This window comes from Emys orbicularis, chromosome 1 (genome assembly GCF_028017835.1).
Source record: "Emys orbicularis isolate rEmyOrb1 chromosome 1, rEmyOrb1.hap1, whole genome shotgun sequence".
Lineage (NCBI taxonomy): Eukaryota > Metazoa > Chordata > Testudines > Emydidae > Emys > Emys orbicularis.
In genome coordinates, this window is record NC_088683.1 from 45257594 (window position 1) to 45284130 (window position 26537).

Consider the following 26537-nt stretch of genomic DNA (forward strand, 5'->3'; position numbering starts at 1 on the left):
AAACAGAACATTTTTATTTTCATCATACTTCTAATTTCCACATATACACTTTTTAAAATAAATCAGCATTTTAAACATGAACTCTTTTATCATCTTCAACAGAGAACCTACTAAGAAAACTCTGCTTGTAGCTTTTTTTCCAGGTTGAAGTGTACATATTACTCACCTAGAATCCAATCCTGGAGGTTTTGGGTTGTACAATGACTATCATCTCCTTCTCCATGCTCTTAGAATATCAAGACACAATGTTAAGTAAAAACAGACAAAACAAATTGAGTTTTACAGACCACATTTTTTTTAAAAGGTTCCCATAAAAGGCCTATTTACAGCAAATATCAAATGTTTTGAGTACATATAACAATACTAATAATTCTCAATCTAGCAAAAAATTTTAAAGAATTAATTTACAAGTTTTAAACGACTGTTTTAAATCTAGGCTAAATTTAGCCCCTTTCCATAAAGATCATATTCTTTATATAGGATATAGTCCTTTAGAACTGGTGGAAGAGGAAGCTTCGTCATTGATGCTTGTCTCCGTAGTCTCCTTAGTCCCATCAGTTGACGTATTTTCAGGCGGCACAAATGTTTTAATGGGCGAGGAGTCTCTGAAAAATAGTGAGGGAAACACATCAGGGGGAAAAACAGGCCATTAATTTGGCAAGTGTGTCTCAGACTTAGAATCTCAAAACATGCGCTCTAATGAAACTCAGTTCAGAAATCTACCAGCTGAAAGCTCTCCTATTCCTGTTACTTTTAATAAAATACAGTTTTAATTTACTCCCAAATAAATGCACCACTAATAAAATTTCACTGGAGCAATGGTGACATCAAGTGGTCAGTTTTATTGTACTTAGATGTTATTTTCATATTGGATGCTCATTACGTTGTTTTTTTCCTGTTTTTAATTGACAAGCCTGTTTATTTTAGCTAAATTCTAAATGGTGATTTTATGTGCTATTAACACCTTATAATCGGCACTTTTCCTTTAAAATGATGGTAACACCATGGTCTCAATTTTTCAAACGTGGGCACCTGAATAGCGTATCCAAATCCTTCATTTGGATGCTTACATCAACACACCAATTAGCACAATAAATGCTGACTAATTACATGATCTGTGTACTCAATCCTGAAAGATGCTAAGCACCTTCAATTCCCACTGACTCAGTAACACTTGAAGGTGCAGTATTAGACCCTGTGTGTTTGAGTTATTGCAACTTCTAAACAAAGACTACAAATATCATAAGATAACTGATACATCATGCCACCAGAGAGAGTTCGTTGTAATTAAATGTTTTATATGAACAGCATATTTCAAAATACTTGAACTTTTGAAGCAGTTAACACAACCAAATTACTTTGAAGCTGTGACATCAAACAACAAAATCCAAAAAAGTAATTCTTTTGCACACCAGTGTAAAATGCAAAAGCAAAAATAAAGACAGCATCAGCTTTAATTTTGAAAATTTTGCCTTTTATCAGTTAATTTTACAATCTCCACATTATTCAGACAGAATTTTGTATTTATTACCCTAATAGAAAGAGAACTGCTTTGGTGAAGGTTTATAAAAGCATAAACACTAGTGTTAATTACCTGTTAGACTGCAACAGCTCCAAAGAGAACTGTGCCATATAAATATAGACAAACATATTTTCCATAGTTCAATAAATTAAAATGTATTAAATAGATCTTCATTTCAAAGTACCAATTCCAGTTTGTGTGCACATACATATAGATATATTTTTAAAATAAATGTAGATGCTCAATAGACTAACAGCTCTACTGCAATATAGCATATAAATATGTATTTAGGCATGGTACACATGCCCTTAGGAAATTGTTATAGGACATCTTCCTATACATGTCTAATGGAAACTTTTCAGAATTTAATTGCAGCTGCTTTAAAGTGGCACTGAGATAAATATCATAAATTAATTCCTTGCCTGTATTACTAATAAACTAATGAAACTGGGCAATTTTTTCAAATGTAGGACTAAAGTGTCCCTTACACATAAGCATATACCCTACGTAGGCTACATAAGGGACAGGAAACTTTGTGAATTCATAGTTATGAGGTGAAATCCTGCGTATGTTTATGTTTCAGCTGGGAGGTGTGATTCCCAGCTCAGGCCGACAGACTCATGCTAGTTAGAGCACAGCTAGCACAAGTCTGTCTATCTGTGCTACCAGCTGCAATATAGACATACCCACTGAAGTCAATAACAAAATTCTCATTGACTTCAATAGGGGCAGGATGTCACTCATGGTGTTTCTGCCGGATCGATCTAGTAGGAGGGTAGGATTTCCGAAGGGTCAGGATTCCTTCCACCCAGAACTGGAAAGGGCTTCTGCGTCCTAAACCTGAGGATTCTTTCCTAAGTTCTTGGCAGATCCTGAATGATCTACTGGATCAAGAGCAATCTGCATGAAGTTCCCGTGCCCCCTCAGTGCCTCTAGGACCCCCCAGTCTCCATGATTCCCAAATTGCTGCTGCTCCTGAACCCTCTCGGTCCTGGGGTTAATATTGTGGTGGAATGTCCCATCTAGTTTGTAAGCCTTTTAAAAGACAGGTATACACAGGAACCCATGAGAGGCTCAACTAAAATGCTAAAAATGATGCCCCGATAATGCACATTGTGTAAGTCAGATTTAGGACATTGTGGCATACTAAATGCCAACATTTTTACAGTCGAAGTGTTCCACACTCTTTCTCATGTTGCTCTCTGAAGAGCTATTAGGTGAGGGAGGGAGTAGAACAATGAAAGCGTGGGCAAATGCCCCTCGGTAAAGGGTCAGCATCTCACAGGATTACACAGTGATGGGTGCGTTAGAAATACATACGTCAGTGTAGGGTGAGATTCTGCCACCACTACTCACCTGGAGGTACCTTACTCTCCAAATGAAATAAACGGGGCTTCCCCCAGAACAAGGTACTACTCAGTGGGGCAGATCCTTAGCTAGTATAAATTGTCTTAGTGCAATGATGTCAATGGAACTAGGATGACTGATTCTACCTGAGGATCTGCCCCAGTCTGAGAGAGGGTGTCAGGAACTGGCCCTTAGACCAGGTGATGCAAACAGAACATATTAGAATTAAATATAACTGGTAATTATAGTAATTTTTTACAAACCTTTAATACCAGATCAAATAATTAAACAAATGTTAGACATTTACCTAATATCTGATGTATCTCTGGCCATTCTTTCTGTGCTTCTAGGACACACTTTAGTTTTGAGCACAAAGGAACATAATCCATATAGTCTATCAAAATGCGAATCACATGTCCAACTAAATGTTTCAACCAAGGAACTGTAATAAAGGCACAGAACTGAAAGGAAAAACACAGATTACTTTTAAAACTCACCCAGGGAAATGCCAATATCCTGTAAGAAACAGTCCTGTACTGACATCCCATGGGGATATAATGGATCACCTAAAAAGTCAGCTCCAGCAATCTCTAACTTCTGATTCTTTGTTTGAACAGAAACCTGAAGGCCACTTTTCATTATGTCAAAGATGACAATATCTTGATAACTTCCTCATTGTTTTATTCCACTTTGGTTTTAGAAGTAGGGTTAAACATCTGTCTCTAAAAAGTACACTTTCATTACATGTATGCTGAGCATTATTGCCCAACAATAATCTCAAACTCAGGGGAAAACCTGGAGGACATTAACTCTTAGGCCTTTATCATTTTTATCTACTACTATCATAACTCTACATTTTTCGGCTACACTTTGCATTCAAATTTGCTTGAATATATCCCTGAAATATGGGTTTGCGGTGAGTCTCAAAACAGCCTATGAAATAATATGGCACCCTTGGAAATCTTTGATCATAAAGCATCCAAAGTATAAAATCCTCAAACAGTATCTTGTGTTACCTGTGTTACTAATAACAACTTATCAGTATCTTATGCACGCTAATTGTTTGGGAATGCCTGCTGCTAGCAGAATGCTAAAAGGCATCCTGCTCCCATTGAAGACAATGGGACTTTCATCATTGACTTCAGTGGAAGAGGAATTGGAACCAAATACAGTTATATTTTTTCTTTTGAACCCACTATTTTATACAAAAGATATAAATGTTCGAAGAATTGTATCTCATAAGTACTGTGTTTAATTGTACTGACACCTCTTTATAGTAATGCTTTGCACTTACATAACTACAGAACCTTTTATCTGAGGATTTCAAAGCACTATCCAAACATTAATAAAGTAAGCCTCACAGCCCTCTTGTGACAGTAGATATTATTATTCCCTCTATCTATATGGGGAAACTGAAGTACAGACAAGTTAATGCCTACATTTGGAATTTCCCCCCACTATCGTTGTGTGCCTCAGTTATTGGGATACCCAGGTCCTGATTTTCAGAAGTGCTGAGCATCCACAGCTCTCATTTGACTTCAATCAAAGTTCTGGATTCTCACTCGCTCTGAACATCTGGACATCTCAAGCTGGGCATCAAAAATGTGGACGTTTCATAAATTTAGTCTAACATCTCAATCCTGCAAACACTTACACATACGTATAACTTTATTTGTGTGAGTAAATCTGTTGATTTAGATAGGTTTACCACACGAGTAGATATCACATGCTTAAGAGGTTGCAGGATCATGCCCTATGTTTAACCCAAAACATACTGGCAAATAATTGGCTGAGTTGGGAATAGAACCCATTTTCCTGCCTTCCAGCTCCCTCCTTTAATTGCTAGTCAATACTTCCTTCCTACAACCTCTAGCTCAGTTTCAAAACTAAAACTACTCTCTCTGTGTCATTTTCTCTATACCAAAATAAAACTGAAGAAAGGTTATGGGGGGGGTGTAAATAAGTATGTTGATATCAAGAAATCTTAATTCTGCATTAAAATATGAAATAAATTTAAAGCAAGATTACATTGAAGAGAAAAATGAAGAGAAGAAAATGAGGAATGTGCTTACTGGAGTATCTTTTATTACACAAGATGTCCATCCTGGTAATACCTCCTCTTCTGGAAGTGACCACACAAAAGAACTTCCAAAGATGTCGCCATGCATGCAATCAAAACACCTCTCTGCATTATATCCATGATTCAACAACAGCCTTAGCATTACCTCATCATTCAAAGCGTACTGAATGGCACTGGGGAAATGGGTGTCATTCACGAGCATGAAGTAGCAATTGACATTTGCTCCATATGATAGAAGCAAACGTACGATTTCATGGTTACCAGCTCTCACTGCTACAAGAAGACAATTTAGAGGATCCTTGTTTGGGTCTGCACCAGCTTTGAGTAACACTTCTGTGCAGAGAATGTCATTGTTAGAAACTGCAAAATAGAGTGCCGTTTTCCTTTCATCATCATAGTTTTCAGAAATGTGTTCAGCCAGGAGAGTATTGACATCAAAATCGTTTTCAATGAGGAGTTCTAGACACTGCACATTCTGGCCATCTGCTGCTGAGTGAATGGGGCTTAACCCACTTCTCTGGATTGCAGTCTTGGATGTAACAGGAATTAGATATTTCAATGACCTAAAAAGATAATGAAGAAAATTTTCATCTGGCTAAAATCCACCCAGACATAAACTCCTTCCCCACCCTGCAGCTAAAATCCACCCAGGCATAAACCCCTCCCCCAACCTCATGAAAACAGGATATCCAGTTGTGACTTTCTACTACCTAACTGACCATTTCACCCGAGAAGCCAGATTCTGCCCTTGTTTACTCCTGAACAACCCCAACAAACAAATTTCTGTCCTGACTTATACCACATGGAACCTTTTTGAATTAAATGGAGTTGTACAAAGTGTAAATTACCACCGAATGTCCCAATTACTTTCTTTTAGTTCTGCTAGGTTTTGTTTTTTGTTTTGTATTTCCTATTGAATATGCTGAAGCCACATTTAAGATTTAATTAAAAATAATTTAATGTACATACTTGTCAAATACGAATGATCTTTAAATTTGGACTTTTCAATTCAATCCTTTAATGTGACGTAGTAGTAGATGCAGTATTATAGGGGAGAATTTGAAGCCTACAGTTATACTCACAGATAATGTCCTTCATAGGCTGCTTTGTGTATAGGGAGCTGTCCTGCCCTATTAGGCACATTACCACTTCCTCCATATTCCAAAAGAAGAGCTATACAGTCTGGATTACCTCCTCCAGCTGCTTCAAACAGTACTGATGCACCATCATCTGCTAAAGCATGAACATCACCACCTGGTGAAAGGATATAAAGGTAATAGTTAAGTCCAAAGGAACTTGGAAGATGTATCTTGTCTTTAAAATATCCTGAATTTCTTTTCTCTTCATGTTCAGTTATTAAAATTGCACCTCTAAGAACAGAACAGAAAAGTTTATAGTAACCAGTTTAGAAATTAAATGTAAAATTCAGCCATCACAGATACAAACGTATATATATTGGGAAAGTGGAGAGAAATCACTTGAGTGACATTTCCTTTGAGCTGAGATACTAAACTGAGGATGTGCAGTATTCTGAAATCCTTTCAAACATGCTTACTGTCAGATTTGCATGTTGCTACTTAAAAAAAAAAAATTGGTGTAGGAGCAGAAGTAATCACCTCTTGTCACTTCTAACATATATATTATATCATTGTAAACCTTTTGTTTTCTTCCAGTGGAGCAAAAACATTCCCATGTGATGCCTTCCTCCCAAAAAAATCCAATCTTGGGAAAAAAACATGTTCAGTTACAGTAAAACCTCAGAGTTACAAACACCTCGGGAATTGAGGTTGTTGGTTACTCTGAAATGTTCGTAACTCTGAACAAAAGGTTATGGTTATTCTTTCAAAAGTTTACAGCTGAACATTGACTTAATACAGCTTTGAAACTTTACTATGCAAAATGCTGTTTTCCCCTTTTTTTTAGTAGTTTACGTTTAACACAGTACTGTACTGTGTTTGTTTTGTTTTGTTTTTGTCTCTGCTGCTGCCTGATTGTGTGTTTCCGGTTCCAAATGAGGTGTGTGGTTGACTGATCAGTTTGTAACTCGTAACTCTGAGGTTCTACTGTAAATATTCCCTTCTGAGACTTGGAAGCAGGGCCCAGCAAGGTAGCTGGAGACAATTTTTTTTTCTTTTGTGCAGTTACATATTTTTAGGTAAAGATTTCAATGTTAAGTTTAGCTTTTAAGAGTCTTATATGAATTGAGATAATCCCTAGAGTGCTTTGGTTCCATAAACCAAAGAGTGAGGGTCACGTTTTCCCATTCTGTGTCTGTTAAATCATAAACCTTGTAATCTGAGTTTAAAGCATGAGATTTGGCATAGTTATAGGCAGGCTACTTTGCAATATGGAACCATTGTGGCAGCGCATCCTAGTGGCTATGGATGGAATTAAAAATATACATATATATTACACAGTTTTATCTTATTTGATTAGCCAGTATTAATCTATCTATTGAGTCACTGGTGCAGCTCACATATTGGGTATTTGTCCTGGACCAAATAAACTAACTCTGATGGCTCTCATTCTACATCCACTACATATGTTCCTTATGCACAGAATCCTCCCAGTGATGTATCAACTATTCTGCTTTGGAGTTTGTTGGACATTAGACAGAGCACACCACAGGTTAATGCTTTGATAAATACAGCTAAGGTGCTGTGGGATTCACTGAGAATCCTGGTAGTATTTAGGTGCTGGATACTTACAAGGCCTGAAATATGTCAAACAGACTCATTCAATAGTTTGAAAGGGCAACCTTCTGCACCAAGGGAAAAAGCACATTAATGTGAATAAGCAAAAAGTATGCAATTAATTGTCTTTTACAAAAGAAGGTCAGGCACTGGTATTTGCTTGAATATGTGGAAAAACATTTAAACAGGACAGTGATCGGCAATGGTAGTGTAGAAGGACTGAAGCACAGGGTCAGCAGTAAAGGAGGAAGGTCATGGGGAAATATATTGATAGAACGCAATTTAAGACATGTACATCTGACATTTTCATTACTTTCTGTTTGCCTAGCCTATTTAGTTTGTGAGGGACCATGTCTATATATGTGTTTGTTTAGCATTTCCCTTAATGGTGCTACACAATCATGTAGCAAAGATTATTTCAAAGAACACCTTACAGTACTGAAAAATGACTACATTATTCTCATACTTGTCCACAGCATACAACTCTTAGCTTAAAAAAAATGAGAGCCTGCCATGGCTGTTTCACCGTCAGTTTGTTGAAATAAAACAAAATCAGACCACCTTTAGTGCTAAAAGTTCCAAAAGACACCTCACAGAAGGATGCAAAAGAACTGCATCATGCTGCCATAGTTTAAATGCTGTGGCCAGGATCAGCAAAGGCTTTTCAAGATTTTAACACAGGGTAGGCAACCTATGGCACTCACACTGCCCGGCCACCGGTCCAGGGGGCTCTACGTTTTAATTTAATTTTAAATGAAGCTTCTTAAACATTTAAAAAACCTTATTTACTTTACATACAACAATAGTTTAGTTATATATTATAGACTTATAGAAAAAGACCTTCTAAAAATGTTAAAATGTATTACTGGCACGCGAAACCTTAAATTAGAGTGAATAAATGAAGACTCGGCACACCACTTCTGAAAGGTTGCCAACCCCTGTTTTAACATAATCTCAGGGCAGCTGGAGCCAATGGAAAGGCTGGATGTTGTCTAAGATGTCTGCTGATCAAGTTTGCTGAAAAAATTTGCATGGGAGAAGAGATGCGAGCCTGTAATTGGCAATCTTCCTAGGAACAGGAAAGTCTACCAGGATGTAGATCAGAATAAAACAATTGTTTCTTCTAATAGAGCAAAGGAGTCAAGTGAAGAGTTGTGCAGTATATTGGGGAACAGGTGCTTTGCTCACCAGGGGGAAGGGCACAAGCCACACATAGCAGTGCAGCCAGAGAACACTGATATGTAAATTGCTGCACACGATAAGCATGAAGATACCTCTCAGCATGGCTTTCATGGAATCAAGGGGAGCACAACAGGCACAGATGATATGGGTCTAACAACTAGAAAATATTCAAACAATGGAAATATGGTTGAATATTGGGAAATACTTTGGGTGTTCTGCAGTACATGAAATTGCAAATAATAATAATAATAATTAATAATTAATAACAAAGGGCGCTGACTACAAAGGCCTTGCACATTTTCTGTGCCTTTCCCATCTAGTTTTGGCTACAAGACGTAAGCAAATGGCATAGAAACATACATTCCCAATGGTAAGAGATGTATCTGCAGTATTGGCCTCAACGTCAGAATATATTCATAGAATCATAGAATATCAGGGTTGGAAGGGACCTCAGGAGGTCATCTAGTCCAACCCCCTGCTCAAAGCAGGACAAATCCCCAACTAAATCATCCCAGCCAGGGCTTTGTCAAGCCTGACCTTAAAAACCTCTAAGGAAGGAGATTCCACCACCTCCCTAGGTAACCCGTTCCAGTGCTTCACCACCCTCCTAGTGAAAAAGTTTTTCCCAATATCCAACTTAAACCTCCCCCAGTGCAACTTGAGACCATTACTCCTTGTTCTGTCATCTGCTACCACTGAGAGCAGTGTAGATCCATCCTCTTTGGAACCCCATTTCAGGTAGTTGAAAGCAGCTATCAAATCCCCCCTCATTCTTCTCTTCTGCAGACTAAACAATCCCAGCCCCACAGCCTCATAAGTCATGTGCTCCAGCCCTCTAATTATTTTTCTTGCCCTCCGCTGGACTCTTTCCAATTTTTCCACATCCTTCTTGTATTGTGGGGCCCAAAACTGGACACAGTACTCCAGATGAGGCCTCACCAATGCCGAATAGAGGGGAATGATCACGTCCCTCGATCTGCTGTCAATGCTCCTACTTATACAGCCCAAAATGCCGTTAGCCTTTTTGGCAACAAGGGCACACTGTTGACTCATATCCAGCTTCTCGTCCACTGGAACCCGTAGGTCCTTTTCTGCAGAACTGCTGCTTAGCCAGTCGGTCCCTAGTCTATAGCAATGCATGGGATTCTTCCATCCTAAGTGCAGGATTCTGCACTTGTCCTTGTTGAACCTCATCAGATTTCTTTTGGCCCAATCCTCTAGTTTGTCTAGGTTCCTCTGTATCCCTCTGTATCCTATCCTATTCCTGATTGTCTGTGTCATGGTTCCTGGTAAACTGCCCTGCTAAGACCCTCTACCAGTCCCCTGAGTACACTCTTCTCAAGTGACAGGCCTGTGCCTCCACATCTCTTTTGGAAAAGTGCCTGTGGACCAACCATTCCCTGACTGGGTCTCTAAGTTACATGTCGGGGCACAGCTGGCTCCCAGCCTGGTTATTAGGCAACCCAGCAAGCTCAGCTGGGCCCAATGAGCCCTCTCCTAATGGTTGTGCTTCCTGATTGGGCAGGGGAGCCAGCAGCCTGCTACTTGAGCCTTGCAGTAGCACCAGTACAGCAGCTGCTCAATGTGAACCATGCCTGTAGCAGTGCTTACACTGTGTGCACTTTGACTTCTTGCCCCAGCCACAGCTTCCCTTCTCCATTCTGGTTTCTGACTCCTAGCTCCAACTCCTGGTGACGTCCCTGATTATGACTCTGGCTTACCCTTTGGCTTAGACTTTGACTTCTGACTTCAGTTCTGACCTTCTGCTTGGCCCCTGATTCCTGCTTCACCCTGGAGTCGGTACCTGATCCCTGGATGCTTATCATTACCTGAACTGCCACCACAAGCACCAGGTCAGGTCCTGCTCCACCCAATAGGTAGGCCTCACAGGCCCTGAGAGCTTATGTTATACCCTTCTGGTTACCATCCAACCATATTACTTAGGAGGCCAAGTTGGCTTGGCACCTGCAAAAGTTTCCCTCAGGGAGCCTTCAGCCAGTAGCAGTGTGCAGTGACACATCAGCAGCTTCTCCAGAACAAAGGATGATTTATTATTTATTTTATCTCTCTTCACAGCTATAAACCTGGCTATGGTACTTGAGAGGAAACTCCTTATCTAGGTCATTGTTTTATCTTTCCTGCCTAGTTTTGTAACCAATCCCTTTTCATCTAACTCTGTGCATTCAGGAAGGGTAATATCACCCAGGTACACTGAAGGGCATAAAATATTTATAAAAAAACCACAAATATTTCCTAGTTCTCCACGGTTTGTATGGCTCAATCATTTAAAGACAAACAAAGTTTAATTCCTTCTGACCAAAACAGCTGAAGTCTGTGAATGAAGCCAAGCAACAGCCAATTTTGTAGAGCAGTGAGATTTAGGGGACTGATTTTAGGGATGGAAGCAAGCAGCTCCTGAGTTCTAATCTATATTCTGCTATTGTCTCACCCTTGTGTCTATTACCCCACCTATAACATTGAGTCATAATACTTACCTACCTACCTCACAGGCATGTAATGAGGATGTCTGTGCAGTGCTTCGTTACTGTAAAGCACTATATAAGCGTAAAATATTATTCTAAATAGTCAAGCACTTTGGAGAATAATTCCAATGCTGCACTGATACACTACATTATGCATGCTGCCTGCCAAAGTGGACCATATTTCAGGACCATCTGGAAGGGTTGACCCTACCCATTCAGATGATTGGGACTATGAAAAGAGAGAGAAGTCAGGATGGAAGGCACTGTGGATTGCCAAGTTTGGGATATGTTTGTACAGTGCTTTGAAAATATAAAGTGCTATATAATTTCTAAGTACAGTTAGGAATTAATGTGTGCTATAAATTGATACACTGTACCCATGAAACAGCTTGCAGGGGGCAGTGTAAATAACATAAAGCCAATGCTAAATGTACTGAACTGTAACTGAACTGTAAAGCCCTGATGGAAGCTGCTATGTAGATTAGTAATTTAATTGCATGCCAGAGCAACAACTGTAAAAGACTGTTCTTTGAGTCTGCAACTAACAAACTTCAATCATTGCTATAAACATGGAATGCTGACAATGATATGAACTCTAACAGAAACCTTAAACACATTACAACAGCACTCTGTTACGTTGGTATTGGGAAACTAGATAGTATGAAGCTTAAAATATTAAATATAGCTTAACATAAGTAATAAATGAACATCTGAGTAAGCGAGTATATTGCTGCTGTGCACAGGTGAAAATTGCTCCGTGTTGGTAGAAAAGTATCTATATAAAACACTCATGGGTGTTACGTAATTCTTTTTTGTTTCTGAGATACACTTTCAACTGTTGTCTCTTCTATCATTTAAAACGTATTTAACTGTGATAGAACTACACCCATTGTGTAAAGGAGGGTTTATGTAGATGAGTCTGAATACTGTATTCTAGACACTCCTAATATGCTGGGTTTTTTTAAAGAAAATAAGTGACATTGGAAATATACAAGTATAAATGAATAGTAAAAAAAAGATGGATTGTAGATTGACATTATGGACAGTGAAGATTAGTTCCTTTTATTGCCAGCAGGAGTGTTCTATTAGGGATTTCCTATCGGAAAAGAGATCAGCATGTACCATTGTATTACCACATTACGTTTCATGCTTTTAACCCAAAGTCCAAGGGTTTCACTGATTTACAGCTCAATATAAAGGGACAGCCGAGATGGAAATTGGGGAAAATTAGGTTATGTCTACACTTAAACCACTACAGCGGTGCAGCTACAGCATTATAGCGCTTCAGTGTAGAGCAGACAGTCATTACAGTGACGGGAGGGGTTCTCCCTTTGCTGTAGTTAATCCACCTTCCCGAGAGGCAGAGGCGAAAGAATTCTTCCATTGACCTAATACCATCTACACCGGGGGTTAGGTCAGTTTAATTACCTTTTCATACCTCTGAGTAACGTGACTGGATTGACCTAACTCAGTGGTGCTCAAACTTATTACACAGGAGGGCCTCTATAAACCTAAGCACAACCTTGTGTGGGCCAAGCAGATTCTACATATTTTAATAAGATTTAATGTCACCTGTGTTGATTTATATTTTAAGTTCAGCTTGTTCCATAGGTATTTAGATAGATTGTTTCTATGTTCAGTATTGTCTATTTACACACTTGTGTAAACTAAAATGATGTCAACATAATGACAAAACGCTAATGAATTGGCCATTAGTATATTGTGTTGAAGCAGGCCCTGGGCCTTATGAAATGCTCTGGTGGGCCGTAGGTTGGGCACTGCTGACATAACTTTTTAGTGTAGACCTGCCCTTTAGTCTTTCTTGTGTGTTAACTGGCCAGGTGACTGAACAGAAAACGTGACACATTTTTCAAACTATCCAAACAAAAATTGTGGAACTAACGAAGTGCCTGTTCAATTTCATTGTACAAGCACATCTCTTTTAGTCACACCCATCCTGATCTTTCATTGGAAAACTATCCATTTAGATTGTGAGTGCTTCAGGGTAAGTATGTTGTCTTCACATCTGTCTGTAAAACATTTAGCATACTATGGCACTAGAATACGAATTAACAATAGTGTTTAGCATTTTTCTAGCACTTTTACCCATAGATCTTAAAGGAACATTGTCCCTGTTTAACAGATGGGGAAACAAATACAGAAATCTTAAATGATGTGACAGAAAGGAGAGGGAGAGATTGCAGCTTCAGAAAGAGGGGGGAAGCAACACACTTGAAAGAGTCACGGTTCACTGAGGCTAGAAATTAATGCTATCTACCCATTGAAATCCAGGATTCCTGACTTTCTATGGTGTCAAGCATTGGTTTCCACTCATGGAAAGTCATGGAATAGGCTTTAAAATAATTTTCTGGTTATCAGCTGCCTCTTGGGGTACGTCTACACTGCGATAAGAAATCTGCAGCTGTGAGCCTCAGAGCCTGGGTCAACTGTCTTGGGCGTGCGCTACAGGGCTAAAAATAGCAGTGTAAACATTTGGGCTCTCAGACCCTTCCCTTTTGCTGGGTTTCAGAGCCAGGGTCCAGCCCAAGCCCAAACATTTACACTGCTATTTTTAACCCTGTAGTGTAAGCCCAAGTCAGCTGACCCAGGCTCTGAGACTCGCTGCCATGGGATTTTTATTGCAGTATGGACACACCCTTGCTGTCTCCTTGGTGATCACAAAATAAATAACACCAGCAATGAGTAGGTTATGTTTGGAACCAAGATGAAAAAAGAGAAAATCAAATGGAGAACCCCAAACAAGCTAAAATTAAAGTAGATTTGTTTAGACCAAAGTTGCTCTCTAGCTCACTGTGATCTTCAATATTTATTTTTTTAAACACAGTGTAAGATCAGTGACACTTACCTCCCTTTTAATGTGATCAGATATATGTGGCCTCACATATGCCCTGGTAACCAGACAATATGTATGCAGCTGCAGAAGCACAAATCTTTACCTGCCTACATACCTTTATGAATAAGATGCTCCAGCACATCACAGTGTCCATATTCAGCAGCAACTCCTAATGGCGTTACCCCATAACCATCTTTCAAGTGCACATTTCCTCCATTCTTCAGAAGCAGAGAAACAATCTCTTTGCAGCCTTGTTTTGCAGCTTCATGCATTGCTGACCAGCGTTTTACACATGGCTGGTGGATACGACAGTTGTATTTAATCAGAGCCAATACCATTTCGTAAGAGCCCCGTCTCACAGCTTGAAAATATGGAAAAAGAAGAAAAAAAGACACCATTAGAGATCTTGTTACACATGCTGAAAGATGAATTGTGAGGCTTACATTTTTTTCAGTGTTTGGAGAAAATTAAGCAGTTCATCCATGTGGGCCAAATTCAGACCTCTTTCCTAGCAGTCCGTGGACCAAATACACTGGCAAGTAAAGGATGGTGTAAGTTACATGCTGGGTGTAAGCTGGTCAGGCAATCATGGTACTTGCATGCAAATGGTAAAATAGTGTAACTGGCACTGATTGACATTCAGTGTGTATGCAAAATTTATGTTCTGAGGCTACAGAAGCAGGAGTATTGCAAGAAAAGCAACAAACAGAAAGGTAAAAGCAAAAACAGAAGGGTACTGCTTTATCTTACTCCATCCAGTTAGTTGCTTTTGCAGCCACACCACTTTTCCTTCCCCCTTGGCAAGTAAGGTACATTCTCAGGGCTTTGTTCTTCATGTATGGATCTCCCAAAGATCTCTATCAGTGTTCCACATATGCCAGGTTTGTAAGATTGGCCTTCCACTGAACACTATGTTGATATACATTTGCTACTTAACATGAACACCCATTCTTCTTTCCAACTTGGATCTAGTGTATAACCTTCACCACCATTTGTCACAGTTGAATACAGCCTTTACCTTTAATGCTACAGCAAACTCTTCAATGTTCTCCCAGTGTTCCAACTATCCCACTTATTAGGTCAGCTTCTAATTCTAATGCCTAAACTGATGTTCACTGGTTGTCACTAGCCAAGATATCACTGACATATGTTATACTCAAAGGCCGAATTCTGCCCTTTTGAGGATCCAACTGTGAAATTTTCATGGATAATGCAGCTCAAGACCAGCACAAGTTACCTATCTATGGGAGAGTTTTCGGTTCATGCACATTTTGCTACCCAGATCAATTGTGGTCAGATTTTAAAATTTAACAGTAATATTTCTACCTTTATCTTCATATGGTTTATACTTTTTTGTGCCTTGTTTTGACTTTCACATTCTGTATGAGCTTGGTAGTATATCTTTAACGTATAATGGCACTTCCATTGATTTCAATTAGATTTTTTCTTTCAATGGATAGCATGATCTGACCCAGAATTTTTGGACAAATATTCAATATTCTGTGAAACTTCAAGGCCTCAGCAGTAATAACCAATAATAAATGTTTGAATAAATACACAAGCTTTCCCCTCAAAAAAATATTCTTTGTGATTACTTAGTTTCAGCTGATCTCTGTTGTGTGATAATGCTATTCATAGTTTCTTTGACTTCGATGGAGTTTTAGGTACCCAACTAAAGAGTCCTCTAATCTACGGCTCTCTTGTAGAGTTAGTGCAGGAGTAATTAAGTTAAATTAAAAGCAATTCTCAATTGCAACTTATATTGAGTGGTAAGTGCTTGATGATGCTCTCACTGACTTCAGTGTGACTAGGATTGAACTGTAAGGTGCAAAACACCCTCCACTCCCACAGACTCGATTACAACTGACAACAGCCCCAAAAAACTCAACCTATCAGGAAATCATAAATAGAAATATCCAGGAGAGTAAATTTAGTGGGGAAGAAAAAAAAATCCTTTTCCTTCAATTCTAGTTGAGTTTACTCTTCCTGGTATTCATCAAGCAGCAATGGCTAATAATATCTTAAAAGTTCTATGGATTTGCAACTACTGGAAAGAACTGGAGAAATACAAAGCAATAAATCTAAAGAAACTTTTAAAGATCCTTTGTGGCTCAGACCTTAACATTTTAATACATTAATTGCTTCATTGGGTATTCTTTGTGGTTAGAATTGACAAAAGTTAGTACCCATCAAATGTAATGTTTTAATAAGTCTGATCATTGTATTTCGGTATGTATGATGTGGGAATTGTATTAATTTTACAGATTGATTTTCTTCATAAGGCCTTGAGTACTTTCATTTTCAACAAGAGCTGGAAGCTGGTGCACTTAAATTACTAATATAGGGTAAAGCTCATTTAAATATATCAGCAGAAAACTTTCCAAAAGAATAATCTGGCTTTGAACTGAGTTATTCCTTAGTAATTTAGTTGCATGCCATTTTCCACAAATTCTTTCTGAAAGTGAAAATACCCAACTACTCCTGACAAAGCCTGTAAAAATAATAAAATTCCATTATATTCTCCAGTAGGCCACCCACAGTCATAAACAACTATTTGTAAAACATCCAAGATTTCATTAAAAGTTGTGCAGCCTCTAGTTAAACCCTCACTTGGACTGCTGACCATTACTTGTGCCTTGAGTGGTCACAATAGGCCAGATTTTTAAAGGTAATTAGGCACCTCTGATGGGATATGCTCCCCCACATTAGTCCTGAAGGGGTCAATTTAGGTCACATACGCCAATTAACCTATAAGGCTGCAAACTGGGGAATATTTAGGCTGAGAGGCAATCCCTAATTAAGGGAAGTTTACCTGTGCAGGAACAGATGGGGCTTCTATAAAACCAGGGAGCTGGTAGCAGAAAGAGGGCTCGGGGGAAGAGGGTTGCAGGCCCTCTCCCTGGGACAAGGGAGACACAGATTTAGACCTCAGAGGAAGGATTTGTGTAGTAGACCCAGAGGAAAAGATTTGGCTAGAGGGGTGGAGAAGGTGAGGTAGGAAACAATCCGAGTGACAGGACGGTTTGTGGTTGTCTGGATCTTTGCTGCTGGAGATAGGGCCCTGGACTGGAATCCAGAGTAGAGGGTGGACCTGGATTCCCCTCCCAGCTACTGAGTGAGTGGCACAATTTGGGCAGTGAACTTGGAGGCTTTCTGGGGCCATGTGTTCTATTCACTGAGTAAGTGGCCCACCCAGGGTAGTGGACTTAAGGATTGCCTGGGATGGTGAGGAAGGTGTTGATATTCCAATATTCCTGGAAGGGGAAACACCATACTAACTCAACTGGAGGGCTGAGTCACAAAGAAGAAGCTGCTACTCCTGGAGCAAGAGAGGAGTTGCAGACCGAGAGAGACAAGGAGCCGAGGAACCACAAGAAGGACATTGTGCTTGAAGAGCTAATCCCCAGAGTGGCTATCAGGAGGCCCAGGTGTGGTGAGCAGAGGTTCCTGTGATAGCATTTTAAGATGCAGATTGTCATGTAGAATGACATCAATGGGAGTTAGGCACCCAGGTGTTTTTGAAAATCCCATTAGGTGCCCATCTGCATCTCTAGGCACCTAAATACCTTTAAAAATCTGGCCCCTGGGGCCTGATCTAAAGTCCAGTGAAGTCAATGGGAGGCTTTCCATTCAAAGGACTTTGGGTAACTAAACATGTACAGAAAATGAACTATCTGCTTCCACTTACAGATGGTCCCTCTGTTTCAGGGATAAGGCACATTGGCAAGGCAGTGTAGGAAAACTTCAGCTGCCACTGCCTGTGCTGTATCTATTCTGTAAATAAGGAAAGGAACTCAGTTTCCAGGAACATCAACCCTGCATCTTTCATATGCACTAAATTCATATGAAAAATTTTAAAAAGAAAAGTTCTACCAAATCAAATGTAACAGCAAAAGTAAGGGGGTAGCCGTGTTAGTCTGTATCCACAAAAACAACAAGGAGTCCGGTGGCACCTTAAAGACTAACAGATTTATTTGGGCATAAGCTTTTGTGGGTAAAAACCCACTTCTTCTACCCACGAAAGCTTATGCCCAAATAAATCTGTTAGTCTTTAAGGTGCCACCAGACTCCTTGTTGTTTTTAACAAAAATAAAATGGTTTAAAATATTTCTCCAGAAAAACAAAACAGTAGAACTTCCAGGTGTAACTATTTTTTTTTAAATGTGGGATAACCTCTGTGTTCTGTTACACAACATACTAGTTGCAGAAAGCAAATGCATCTTTTGGTCAAGTCCTTGCAATCAATATAAGAATGCTCTACCAGGTGCATTAGAATTTGTGATGTCTTCCCCAAATCTTCAAGGCAACTCAGGATGCACATTCCAGAAATCATTTGATCAGCGTCTGATTGCATCTCAAATTCACTCTGGAGCTGTAAGCCAGCCAGCCCACCCAACTGAGTGTTTGTTGTGACTCATAGGTGGGAGTTTGGCACTGGAATTTAGGCTGAAACTGCTCTGATTTGCTGAAGCGGTAGCAGGAGAGAAAGAGAAAAGATGGAATATTGGAATAGCATCTATTCAAAAGTTGGGGTCCATACCTAGTTTTCTCTCAGAAGACTAGATGAAAGACTATAAAGGTTACTTTTGTAATTCATGTGAAACAAAGAATAGAAAATAATTTATGCAGGGAGGCAAATGTTGCCTCTCTGAAATATAAATCTCTCATCTCTATTATAGAAAGGTGCTTTTAAAATGTTCAGCACAAACTCAGTGTCAGTAAATTAAACCCCTCAGTTGTTCATACAGCAGGAGAGTGGAAATTCCCCAAGATGCCTTGGCAATCTCTTGGTGAAAAGTAGTTGGTAAAACTTCTTAAAGAAAAAGGACTCCTTGTGATGTTGCACTCCATATGATTTTATAAAAATATGCTAATGAGTGTGAATATAATATAACTGAAATATGCTTCATGCAAAAGGTCTCTTGTAAGGTATCATTAGAAAGCTTATAATCTACTTTAGACTTGCGTATTTTATTTGATTTTGCTTGGTATCTTACTCTGTTCTATCTGTTATTACTTGGAACCACTTAAATCCTACTTTTTATATTTAATAAAATCACTTTTGCTTATTAATTGACCCAGAGTAAGTAATTAATTCCTGGGGGAGCAAACAGCTGTGCATATCTCTCTATCAGTGTTATAGAGGGCGGACAATTTATGAGTTTACCCTGTATACGCTTTATACAGAGTCAAATGGATTTATTTGGGGTTTAGATCCCATTGGGAACTGGGGATCTGGGTGCTAGAGACAGGAGCACTTTCTAAGCCGTTTTCAGTTAAGTCTGCAGCTTTTGGGGGATGTGGTTCAGACCTGGGTCTGTGTCTGTAGCAGGCTAGAGTGTCTGGCTCAACAAGACAGGGTACTGAAGTCCCAAGCTGGCAGGGAAAACGGGCTCAGAGGTAGTCTCAGCACATCAGGTGGCAGGCCCAAGGGGGTCTCTGTGACCCAACCCGTCACACTCCTAATTACTTTTCCTGAATGTACAAAGGTATTCCTTCTGTTTAGCGTATAGATCAACTCCTTTTTATAACTGTGTTCCTTGTACTTTCTTAGTCCAAATTCTATTAGTTCAATTTAAGAATATATTTATTTCATTATTTTCACCTACCTTTTGTCTGTTGTTTATAACTCTAAGGACATAAATTAATTACAGTGGGAAGAAACCTAACATGACCACTTCTGAAACATGCCCCTACAACATCATGCAGGGTCTCCTCCTGCACCCACTTCAGTCGATAACAAAGCTCTCACAGATTTCAAGAGTGAGGGATCAGACTCATATGTCTACACGGCAGGGTTAGTAGAATTTGAGTGAGCAGACTCTGGATTTGTTAACCTAAGGCTTGAGTGCCTGTAGTCATTTGTAACCCCAGGTTAGGAATTGAACCATGGGTCCCAATCTGGGGCTTCAGTTTCTATACTACATTATGCAGGGCTAAATCCTACCATCCATATCCCAGACTTCCTAGCACCCTCTCAAAATGTGGCCCCTGTAGCCCTTTGTTCGTGGTGCAAGCATGGGAAAACTTGACTGTTCACCAAATTTGTCTGTCCAGAGGACAAAGAAAGTTGGCCCGTGGGATTGTGAAATATTTTTTGCAGACTCCCAGAGCATGAATCCAGTGGGGCAACATCTACATTACAAAGCAACAGGGCTTGAACCTGAATCCCAGCTTGACTCAGGCTCAGACCCTCCACCCCTGTGGGGTCCTGGGACCCTGAGTCTGAGCCCTGCATTAGCACAATTTGTGTGTAGACGGAAGGGGGGTCAGACTTGAACTTGAGTTTGAATGCTGGGCTTACATTGCAGTGTAGACATCCCATAGGTACCAGAAAGTCAACAATTAACCCTGAAAATTTACTCAAGCAAAATTAACATTATTTGGTGGCAGCATAATCCATTTTTATTTTCCCTCTAAAAATTGAATAGCAACTAAGCCATTTTAGCCAATTGGAATAGTCAAGTGAGTAAGGACTAGTCACATGAAGAAGGGTTTGCAGGAGCAGGCCCCAGATCCCCTTGTTATGGTTGGCTTTGGGGAATGCAGGAACTAGATAGAATAGTTTAGAACACTGAAAACTCTGCTATTCGTGTTGGTTTAATTCATAGAAAGGAAGCAATTACCAATGAGAAGAGGAGTTTCTCCTTTATTGTTTGTGGTATTAGGCCAAACACCCTTTTCCAATAATGTTCTTACATTTTCCACAAAACCAGCTTTTGCTGCCAAAGTTAACGGTGTTTCTCCATCACATGTTTTGTATTCCCACATTGATTTATAAGATGCTAGAGTTCAGAAAGTAGAAAACAAAACACAAAATTAAAATGACAAGCACCTAGGACATAACACAAATGCCATGTTGATAAATATCTGCATGAAAATGAATTTACAACTATTTTAAACTTTGACTTACTAGTTAGTCCTGCAACAATGGTTGACTATTGTAGTCAGTGATTAGATCATGCAGCTCTTCTCTGAATAATTGTAGTTTTCTGAACAAAGTCATTCAAAACCGACCAACCTCTCTGCCGGTGTACATAGGTGGAGCTTCACTGAAGTCAACAGAGCTGTGCCAATTTACACCAGCAGAGAATTTGGCCCAGTTGACTGACGAAGCCATGAAACAGAGGAGGGGTTTTCTCATACATTTTGCAGTTATTGATTCTATTCTTGTGTTTGTCTATTTATTGCTCCTTGTCTTGTATCTTTCCAATCTCATAGCCCTGTGGGGTGTCTTGAGCTCACTCACCATCCAGAATGATTTCAAGTATTTGCTGAATTGGCTGAGCTGCAGCCTCATGAAGTGGAAACCAACCTCTTTCATCAGCTTCATCCAAAGCATATTTATGTTTCACATAGTTCCGAAGATCAAATACTTGGCCTGAAACAAAAAATAGTGCATATCTGAAAAAAATAGGACAAGCTCAGTGCTTTGCACAGTGAATATTTTATTTCAATATTTGTACCTTGTCTTATGGCTGTTATAAGTTTCCTATTTTGATCACTGGGTGGTACAAATCTGTTGAAGGGATGACAGAAGATATCAAGTATACACAATATAGACACATTACATTAAAGCACAATTTTTAGTGGTTTTAATCACCTGTTTCCACTGGTTTTCAACTTTAGGTTTATATCACCTCAGTTACAAATCCTGATTCACTATGTGACCTGACAGAGCACTCAGGAATGTTAGATACAGGATGACAATTTGAACAGACTCTGGACCCCAGGCTTCAGGCCAAAGATGACCCAGACTTGCCAATAGTAGGAGTGGGGGCAGCCGGCTTCAGCAGTGTTACTGAGCCTGCTTAGTCCATGTGAGCATGCTCAGTACAAGCCAAGCAGCAAATCTTGGGGTGGCACATGACCCCTACATGCCCCCCCCACTCATTGCCTAGGCTCTGCCTCAGGCCAGTGATAGGTCTGTTTGGTTGTGTCTATGCTAGCCTTTTTTCTGAAGTTTCCCTCTGCAGCTAACATAATACAGTTCCAATGTATAGACACAGTTGCCAACATTTTTAACAATGTCATTTAAACCTATTCAGAGCAGATCTATGTGATCCGGTGATAAAAATGCCAATGGCTGCCAGGACCCTGAGATACTATGACAACAAGTACAACAGCATAATAGTAGGAATCGGCCAAATCATAGATGAAAATGGACAGTGGCACTGTTTGACAGTCTTCAATGAAGAAATAGGCTCTGATCTTGCAACAGGAAATAGGAACCACATGTGGACCTTTACTTTCTCAGAGTTCCATTGATCCCATTATAGGATCAAAGTCATAAATTGAATTGGGCGGTTAACACTTGTCTGCCTTCGTCTTCATTTTCAAATACTGTACAGCATTTTACAAAAAGTCCTTCAATTTATAGTGATCAAAAACGTATAGTGGGGTTTTTGCCATACAACTCCCATTAAAGCCAAGTTTTGTTTCATCAATAGAGGTAGCTAACAGGTAACATTTTCGAAAGCATCTTAGTGACTTAGAAAATGAAGACCAATTTTCAAAAATGATGTAGGTACTTAGAAACCAAAGTCTCATTGAAAGCCTATGGGACCTGTAGGCTCCTAAATCATTTAGGCACTTTTGAAAATTTTACTCAACATCTACAACAGAAATGCTACCTACATGTCATATCTGAGGGCAGTTGGCTCAAACAGAAAACAATCTATGCTAATATATATTAATGATTTTAAAAATAGTAACCATGTTTTTAATGCAAAACTCAATAATTTTGTTTTTCACAATTTAAAAACAAATAAAACTGTACCACAGTTTTGCTGTTTTAGGGTCCAATCCTGCAGTTCCTCTGTGTGGGTAATTCCCATTGACTTCAGTGAGAATTTTCTGAGTGGAAGTGCTATGAAATCAGATAGTTAAATACAATTTCTTGAATTACTATAATTGGGTGAAATGTTGGCAGTCATTGCACAATTATCCATCAGAAGATCCATGGCGTGTGATGGAAGCATGAGGCAGAAGTTGTCTGCCTGTATTCTGGCTCTTCCCAATACCCGGCACAGGCCGCTCTGCAAGACCTCTGCTATAAGGTGGAATCTATGAGTCAGAGGTGTGTTCTACACATTTAGGCTTATGCCCAATAGTCCTTGCACAGAGCTCTTCCTTTTCTTCCCACCAACACAGACATGTATTCTGCATTGAGCTTCTTAGCTCTGGATTCTGAATGCACATTAAGGACACAACCCTGAAATCAATGGGACTTACTCACATCATAAAGTTAGTCATATGCATAAATCTGTGCTCCATCAAGGCCTAACGTTTCTTTTACAGAATATGCATGTGTCAGTGTGGCTGCTACACCATTTTCTGCACACTGGCCAGAATTCTCCCCAGAAAGCCTTTTAAATGTGGTTATAACTATAGAATACTTAGGGTATGTCTACATTGTAATGTAATCCCAGGGTTTGAACTCAGGCTCAAGCCTAAACCCCCTTCCATCTACACACACACCGCACTAATCCAGGACCCGGGCCCAGGACCCCAGTGGGGTGGAAGGTCTGAGCCTCAGGCCTTGTCTACTGGGGTAAGTCGACCTGAGTTACGCTCCTCCAGCGACGTGAATAATGTAGGTGGAGTCGACGTAGTTTAGGTCGACTTACAGCGGTGTCTACACCGTGCTGCGTCAATGGGAGATGCTCTCTCATCAGCGTACCTAACTCCTCTTGTTTTGGTGGAGTACTGGAGTCAACTGGAGAGCGCTCTGTGATTGATTTAGTGGGTCTTCACTAGACCCACTAAATCGACCCCCGCTGCATCGATCATAGCAGCATCAATCCCCGGTAACTGTAGACATGGCCTGAGTCACCCAGGGTTTATGCCCTATTGCTTTGCAGTGTAGACTCAGCACTACTGGACTTGTGCTCTGGGAGTCCGCCAGAAGTATTCCACAATCCCATGGCTGACTGACTTTGTCCTCTGGACAGACAAGTTTGGTGGACAGTCCAGTTTTTCCATGCTTGCACCACAAACAAAGGGCTAGAGCAGTCACATTTTGAGAGGGCATTAGGAAGTCTGGGATATGGGTGGTCGGACTTGGACCTGCATAATGCAATATAGAAGCTGGAGCCGCAGGTTGGGACCCACGGTTCAACAATTCCTAACCTGGGGCTACAAATGAGCATAGATGCTCAAGCACTAGGTTAACAAACTCCAGGTCTGCTAACTCAAGTTCTACTAACCCTGGGCTTACATTGCAGTGTAGACGTACTGTGACACTACACCACATATTCTTCATAGATATATTGTTATAATATGATTAAAGCATAACTATATGTTATGTGCAAGATAAGGCGTGAGGTATCATTGGAAAGGTTATGATTTGCTGAATATGATTATCCTATTTGTATGCATGTCTCATTTTTGTATCTAAAGTTAGGAATATTGACTATACATCTGTACTACAAAAGTATTTGCAATTGGGGAATGCCCACCAGACAGAATGCAATCAGTCTGGCTGGCTAGCTGGGGACAAGTCAATGGACCATTAGGGAGAAAAATAGGTCTTTGAAGATGCTAATCTCCCACCTTCCTGAGATGCTACAAACAGCCCTTGAATCATGGCTGCTTTGACACTGCAGGGTCATGTGATCATGTTACCTGGTACTGGACTCCATGATAGAATACCAGTATTTTTCCACTGCGGGGTGGGGTGGAGAGAACCACACTGAAAAACAAAGGATTCCCGCCATATATAAAACCTATTTAAGGCCAGGGAGGGACATAATCAGTGTTCGTTCTTCACTGATGACTGCTTTGAACATCTAAGAAACAAAGACGAAGAGTGGGGAGAAGGACTGAGACCAGGCTGGGAAGGTGCCTGGCCTGTGAAAGAGATACCTGGAGTTTTAAGCTGCAAGCAAGAGCAGCTTGCCTGCAAGAACCTCTGCAATCTACCTAAAATAACATTTAGGGTGAGAAACTACTACCTGTAACCAGTTTTTTGTATTGTTCTCTGTGCAGCATAAGACAATACAATTTTGGGTTTACACTTCAGAGGGGGTGTGCACTTGAGTACTGGGCAATTCCCTACCTGAAGCCTCCCCCATACAGTGCTTATTTCAGTGTCTGTATCTTTCTACAGCTGGGTGTGTCCCTACCTGTTGTGTGCTGCTTGAGGGCCTGGCTCAGCAGGACAGTGTAAGGGAGCCCAGGCTGGTGGAACAGGAGGGCTCAGTGGTACCCCAGTACATCAGGTGGCACCCCAGAGGGCGGGGGCAACCCATCACACATACCCAGAGAGTACAAACAAAGCATCGTCCATTTTCTTCAAAAAGAGGATTATTTACTAGCATGTAACTAATGAAGACAGTTATATTATGTTTGCTATATTCAGTCATGTCTTCATACAGGGCCTGGCTGTAAACACAAACACAGATAATAGCCAAACTAAACTTAAAATGCTAAGATGACATAAAGAAATTTTTAATTTCAACTGTCGAGAACACTGAAAGAATTTGCTATTTTCTCATCACATGTATGTGTTTTCTGACTTACTAAAGTACCTTTCATGGTAATGGGAAGTTGTTGGTTGACTGGCTTCAATTGATTCTTGAATACTAAGCTGAATTGCATAAGCAGTGAGATGGTCTTCAATAGAGTCCTCATTTCCTTCCATCATCTTATATGAAAGGTTGAGCTGTTGTCAAGAAAAAAAAAATAGAAAAATGTACTGTTAAGGGCCAGATTCTGCCACTCTTATTCATGGTGAATGATACTTCACTCTGATGGCTTGTATTCATGGCAAGTCACTATGTAGCAATCCAGAATTTGAATGCATCAGCTTGCAGCACAGTAACATCCTATGTAGACACTACTACATCATAGCTAAGCCCCTTTGTTTTCAGTTTAAATTAGGGCTGTCAATTAATTACAGTTAACTCAAGTGATTAAAAAATTAATCGCAATTAATCACAGTGTTAATCACATTGTTAAACAATAGAATATGAATTCAAATTTATTAAATATTTTGGATGTTTCTCTACATTTTCAAATATTGATTTCAATTACAACACAGAATACGAAGTGTACACTGCTCACTTTATATTATTATTTTTATTACAAATATTTGCACTGTAAAAGTGATAAACAAAAGAAACAGTATTTTTCAATTCACCTCCTACAAGTACGATAGTGCAATCTCTTTATCATGAAAGTGCAACTTACAAATGTAGATTATTTTGTTTGGTAACTGCACTCAAAAACAAAACAATATAGAACTTTAGAGTCTACAAGACCACTCAGTCCTACTTCTTGTTCAGCCAATCGCTAAGACCAACAAGATTGTTTACATTTACGGGAGATAATGCTGCCCACTTCTTATTTACAATGTCATCAGAAAATGAGAACA

The 26537-nt window shown here is 39.8% G+C and overlaps 1 protein-coding gene across 1 annotated transcript; it reads right to left on the bottom strand.

Annotated features, from left to right (window-relative positions):
* Positions 1-432: 432 nt before the first annotated feature.
* Positions 433-25826, bottom strand: ASB15 (ankyrin repeat and SOCS box containing 15). Its single transcript, XM_065409439.1, has 9 exons — positions 25693-25826; positions 21628-21680; positions 21411-21542; positions 20788-20946; positions 14277-14522; positions 6032-6203; positions 4942-5512; positions 3177-3330; positions 433-605 (listed from the first exon to the last, which is right to left on the bottom strand). The coding sequence occupies exons 1-9, from the start codon at positions 25806-25808 to the stop codon at positions 433-435; spliced, it is 1776 nt and encodes a 591-aa protein (XP_065265511.1). The 5' UTR covers positions 25809-25826.
* Between the last annotated feature and the right edge of the window lie 711 nt (positions 25827-26537).